The sequence below is a fragment of the Solanum pennellii genome, chromosome 4 (assembly GCF_001406875.1).
Source record: "Solanum pennellii chromosome 4, SPENNV200".
Classification (NCBI taxonomy): Eukaryota; Viridiplantae; Streptophyta; class Magnoliopsida; order Solanales; family Solanaceae; genus Solanum; species Solanum pennellii.
In genome coordinates this window covers 62,298,447-62,304,204 of record NC_028640.1, presented here as the reverse complement: position 1 = coordinate 62,304,204, position 5,758 = coordinate 62,298,447, and the positions used below count along the sequence as shown (strand labels likewise).

The 5,758-nt window shown below is 35.9% G+C and overlaps 1 protein-coding gene across 2 annotated transcripts; it reads left to right on the top strand.

Annotated features, from left to right (window-relative positions):
* Positions 1-227: 227 nt before the first annotated feature.
* Positions 228-5,000, top strand: LOC107018033 (deubiquitinase OTUD6B). Of its 2 annotated transcripts, none has more exons than XM_027916491.1 (3): positions 228-744; positions 3,171-3,298; positions 3,844-5,000. In XM_027916491.1, exons 2-3 carry the CDS (start codon positions 3,195-3,197, stop codon positions 4,739-4,741), a joined length of 1,002 nt encoding a protein of 333 aa, XP_027772292.1. In that variant the 5' UTR covers positions 228-744; positions 3,171-3,194; the 3' UTR covers positions 4,742-5,000. The 2 variants fall into 2 exon arrangements, with proteins under 2 accessions (XP_027772292.1, XP_015073862.1); XM_015218376.2 differs by having other exon boundaries at positions 229-744; positions 3,186-3,298.
* The last annotated feature ends 758 nt before the right edge of the window (positions 5,001-5,758 follow it).

Below are 5,758 nucleotides of genomic sequence, written 5' to 3'. Positions count from 1 at the left end.
CAATGCATAGAAGTTAAACTCATTTAAATTTATAAAATTAATTTGATCGATAAATTAAATTTATTAAATTAAATATTTATAATTAATCTAATTTTAAAATCTCATCTTTTAATCATAACTGTCCATCCTTTAGTTAAAACCTAAGATTAAATCCTACCCCTCCATCTATTATTAAATCAACATTGGAGATCAAATCTTCTTTTTCCCTATTTTAAACTGTCAAAAGATCTAATCCCTAAAATTCACTCATTCTTTCCCTCTCTTCTCCAAAAATCAGCCGCCCCCTCTCCTCTCCAATTTTTCCGGCGAACGCCAGGTGGCGACGCTCCACCCTCGCTTCCCAGCCGCCGCTCCTCCTCCTTGCCTCCCCCTCGCTCTTCTCTTCCTCTTCTCCACTCCAGCAAGCTGCCACGCAGCTCCGGCCAGCAGCGACCAGTGAGAGAGGGCAGCGCTGCAACCGGAGACAACCGCCAGCAGCCAGCGAGAGACGGACAACGGTATTTTCTCTCTTATCTTTTCCGTCGAACCCCACCAGCAGCAGCGACCGTCGAGGACCACCGTGAAGCAGCAACTTCGGTAAGGCGCCATCAGCGAAAACCTGTAAACAATAGCTCCAACAGGCAGTAGCAGCAACTCCAGTGAGCTCAATATCAACAGCAGCAGCAACTGCTCAAAACAGCTCCGGCCAATCGAGCTCCGGCGAAGTCCAAAATTTTGGATCGGTGGAAGACGGATCTGTCTCCGGTATTTTCTTTCCATCAACTATTACTTCATCAATTCACCTTACGTTGTTACTATTTTGATTATATATATATATTCTTTATGATTGCCTTAAATTATAGAAATTCGTTGATTATGTATGCAAAAAAAAAATATATACTTTGGGATGGATTTCTAATTGAACTTGAACCTGTAATAGCTTGATAATCTTTCTGAGATTCATTGATGGTTGATCTTAATTTAAATTCATTTGTCCACTAAATCTTTGCATTTTTCTCTACTTAATTGATTGTACACCTTTTGAAATTAGAATAAATTGTTGTCTAGCTTAATTACCGCATATAATGCATTGAGAAATTGGTCACGAAATGCTGTTATAAGTTGAATTATATAATGTGGTTTAGTTGGTGAATATAGTGTTGTTATTAAGTTAAAATTAAACAAATTAGACTTTAAAAGTTGTTAGGTTCTTCAAATAAGTTAAAATATGTAATGTGATTTAGTTGGTAATTAAAGTGTTGGTATTAACTTAAAACTAAACAAATAAGACTTTAAAAGTTGTTATATGTAATGTGATTTAGTTGGTGAATATAGTCTTTGGAATTAAGTTAAAACTAAATTAATTAGACTTAGAAAGTTTTTAAGTTGTTTTTATAAGTTAAATTATATAATGTGGTTTAGTTGGTGATTAAAGTGTTGATATTAAGTTAATATAATGTTGTTATTAAGTTAAAACTAAAGAAATTAGACTTTAAAATTTGTTAAGTTCTTCAAATAAGTTAAAATGTGTAATGTGATTTAGTTGGTGATTAAAGTGTTGATATTAAGTTAGAACTAAACAAATTAGACTTTAAAAGTTGTTAAGTTGTTTTAATAAGTTAAATTATATAATGTGGTTTAGTCGGTGAATATAGTGTTGTTATTAAGTTGAAACTAAACAAATTAGAGAGAAAGAAATAAGAGAATCTTTGAAGGAATTGAATGCCTATTGAGTGTAGCTCTATTTAGTTTTGTATTTTTGGTATGGAGGAAAAATTCCAGCTTGTTGAGTTTGCTTGATTTCGTGGGTCATATAAAGCTTATGCAATGCGCTACTGTTATATATAGTTGACACCTTCATTGTGTTTTATGAATGAGTTTTCTGATATATTAAAAAAATGAATTTAATAGAGTAGGAAAATGAGGATTATGAAGATGGCTGTAGAAAAATGGACATATGTGGAAGGTGAAGGTTTATTGCCAATTCTATTGTTTTCCACTGCTTTTGGCTGAAGTGTATACATTTAGACACAGAGTTGTATATTGTGGCAAAATTATGCGGTTTTCACATGTATTATGTTGTCATATGGCTTCAAGATTGGATAATGAACCTAATCAAGTCATAGTGCAACTCAATCGTATTAATGATATGCTTTAAATCCTGCAAAACAAGTCAAGGCGTATTGCATTTCACTGTTTATTTTTTAATTTTCAATGGACATTGAGCATCTGATAGGGTGGTATTGTTTGGTGTGAAGAAGGAAAGCAAGTTCTTTTGTTTTCTTCCTTTGAGATAAAAAGGGAAGAAGTTCTTGGAATTTGCTAAACTGTTCGAAACTCATTTTCTCTTATCAACTGTATTAAACATTGATATTTTGGTGTACATGGTGGGAACTTGTCATGGAACTTGTTTATTACATGGATTTTGATCTTTGTGGAAATTGAGAAATGGAACTCTTTTTGTCACATAAATGTGTACCCGAACACCTAAAATTTGGCTACTTGAAGCTCCAATCCATTTATGGGTGATAAATGCAAACTTTGCTGCTTTCCCTGGTAGTTCTCTGACATCCTCAAATAAAAGAGAACCTGATGATTGGATACAAATTCAGGTCTAAATATTCCCTGGTATCTTGATTTTTTTGGGCAATTCAGCACAAATTTAACTAATAGTGAACAAGTTGATGAATTACTGTTATCTAAGCATTGTTTAGCAGTTTAGCTATTATTATTATTAGTTTATTACCATAAATACTATTCTATTTATTTTCTAGGGATTGCACGAGTACCCCTTAGACTATGACCGTAATTTCAGAGACACACCTTAACTAAACTAAGGTCCTGTTACCCCCAAACTTATTTTTTGGTAATTTTGTGCACCTTTTATCTTACGTGGCACACTCCGTGACTCCACGCAATTGAGGCGCGTGGGAGATATTTGGATGCCACGTAAGCCAAAAAGGTGCACATAATTATATAAAAAAAAAATTAGTTCAGGGGTAATAGGACCTTAGTTTAGTTAAGGTGTATCTTTGGGATTTCGGTCATAGTATTGGGGGATACTTGTGCATTTTCCCAATTTTCTTTAATAATTTATCTATTTGTTTTCTTTTGAATTAGATATGTAGACCTTTTATTCATTATGATTGATTGTAAAATCTTGATATCTATATTGCGATGCTTATATGCAGTTCATATTGTTTCAGAGTTCTGAAATGGAGGATACACCTAAAGCAGAAGATCAGTTGCCTGAGGGAGCATCAGAAAGTGCGCCTCAGAAGATGCTAGAAACCCGCGAGGAGATGCTTTCTAGGCATAGGTACTTTATAAGGCCCTTAGGGAAAACGTTGCCTTTGGTTTTGCTCTCCCCTAGCTGTATTTTTAATATTCTCTAGACAACCCTCCACATGATTATTACATTGTTCTGCTTACCAGTCATACTCTACTTGTATCCCTACTCCCTAGCACATTTATTTGGAAATGCTATCGACCTTGTAAGAAATTGCTCTTACTGATTAAAATATGAGCTTATGGAAGGATTATTGACTTTCTATAATGCTGATACACCTAAGAAAGAATTGGAAGTTTTTCTAATTGTAGAAATGAATATTACAAGAGCTAGTAATTAAGATTGGAAGTCTATATGAGAAGATGGCTTATAACAGGCTTCTTGGATCATGCATAGGCTTTCAATTTTTGATTTGTGATAAATAATCGTGTTACCAATATCACAGATGGCTTGTAACAACCTTTTCAGTTATTGAATGTCCAAGCATTGATTGTGAAGCACTTGCTACTTTATCACTCCAAATTAGTTTATTGGGAGCTTAATTTTTTGTTGACATATCATATTGATGTATGCAGGAAAGAAATTTCTAAGCTACAGGACAAAGAAATTGCTATGAAAAAGGCAGCAGCTAAAGGTAGCAAAGCTGAACAGAAAGCTAAGAAAAAACAAGTGGACGAAGAAGTATCTAAACTTTCTGCAAAGCTCAAAGAAGGACATGCTGGGGAACTTGCTTCTTTAGGCTACAGTGATGATAGTAATAATGATAATGGAAAGGATAAAGGGAATCTGGATACATTGGTGAAGGCCATTGCTGGGATTTCTGTCAGTAGTCAAACTGACCATTCAAAACCCAGCAAGAGCGTGAAGAGACGTGAGAAAAGAGCTCAACAAGAGGCAGCCAGAGAGCAGAGAATACAAGAAGAGCAGAGTAATATCATAAGTGATCGGGTTATTGAGAATGAAAAGTTAGAAAGAAAGCTTGAGCCCCTTGGATTGACTGTTAACGAAATAAAGCCTGACGGACACTGTCTTTACCGAGCTGTGGAGAATCAGTTGGCCATCCACACTGGCGGTTCATCTCCTTATTCATATCTTGAACTGCGACAGATGGTGGCAGCTTACATGAGGAAACATGCAACTGACTTTCTCCCTTTTTTCCTCTCTGAGAATGCAGAAGAAGGAGAATCAGATGATTCTCTTGTAGGAAGGTTCGAGAATTACTGTAGAGAAGTGGAGTCAACTGCTGCATGGGGAGGACAACTTGAGCTTGGTGCTTTAACTCACATCTTAAAGAAACATATAATGATATTTTCAGGGTCATTTCCTGATGTGGAGATGGGAAAGGAATACAAATCCAGCAGTGGCTCTGGCTCTGACTCTGGCTCTTCAGCTTTCAGTATAATGCTATCTTACCACAAGCATGCTTTTGGGCTTGGTGAGCACTATAACTCACTTATTCCCAGTTCAGCTTAATAGGTTTGATTTATATTATGTGGAACGAATGTTCACAGCAACATGATAGCTCAACTCATATCATGATTTACAGCAAAGCAATCTAGCAACAGTATCATTTGTGTCATAAGTTTCGAGTTCAATGCGTTTTGTCTTTCTACAATGTTATTATAGGACTAAATCCTAACTTATGGATTTGGTTTTCTGTTTTGTGATAACTCTTACTTCCTTTCGTTCGTATTCCAAATTAAGAGTTTCTCTGATTTGTTTACAGTATGCACATTCATTGTCATTTTTTTGGTTAGTGCGCTGTTATCATGCTTGGTTGCAATGACCATATATGCTAGACTGATATTCTCTCGCATTTCATCCCTACACACCCCCAGGTTCTGGTAGAGTACCAGGAAACGGTCTGCAGGTTCCTCTATGCTTTTTACTTGCTCACATCTTGGACATGCGAAGTTGTGAGCAAGTATATCTCTACTTGATTTGTGTTTCAGTTAGAGGTGTCGGTGTATTTACCAGCATTCTATCGGAGAGTGAAACAGAACATGAAGGGAAATTATTAAGGAAGAAGTTAGTCTGCAAACTTGACTTAGTGGCGATAGGAAGAAATTCCTCGAGGAGGATCAAAATCAATCCCAGTTCCTTTCTTTTAGTGCCTAAAGGAAGGAAGTTGCCATCTATCTAAGTTAAAAAGACCCTTTATCTGTCTTGGTAATGAGTTAGGATCAGTATAAATTTTGACATTGTTGATAGAATGGCAGTTTATCAGCCGTTTTTTATGGCTTCTCTGAAACAATGATCGGTCTGGATATCGTATGTGTCGCCTAGCTTCCTCATTTCTTCAATTGTTTCTCTAATCCTCCAAGGAGTGGGTGGACCAAATATTTTGGAGAAGTGAATCGATTTCAGCAGTTTTATTGTTATATATGCCCATTGTTGTGCACCATTTTAGACCTAAGAGAAATGCACTAGGTTCAACTGCGTTACTGGTTCCATTTCCAAGTAGGACGATGAATACAATTGTCGTTTGAA

Excerpts from the sequence above, each read along its gene's own strand:
- LOC107018033 (XM_027916491.1), top strand. The coding sequence starts at position 3,195 with ATGGAGGATACACCTAAAGCAGAAGATCAGTTGCCTGAGGGAGCATCA. Across the intron at positions 3,299-3,843 it reads GAGATGCTTTCTAGGCATAG|GAAAGAAATTTCTAAGCTAC; the intron begins GTACTTTATAAG and ends TGATGTATGCAG.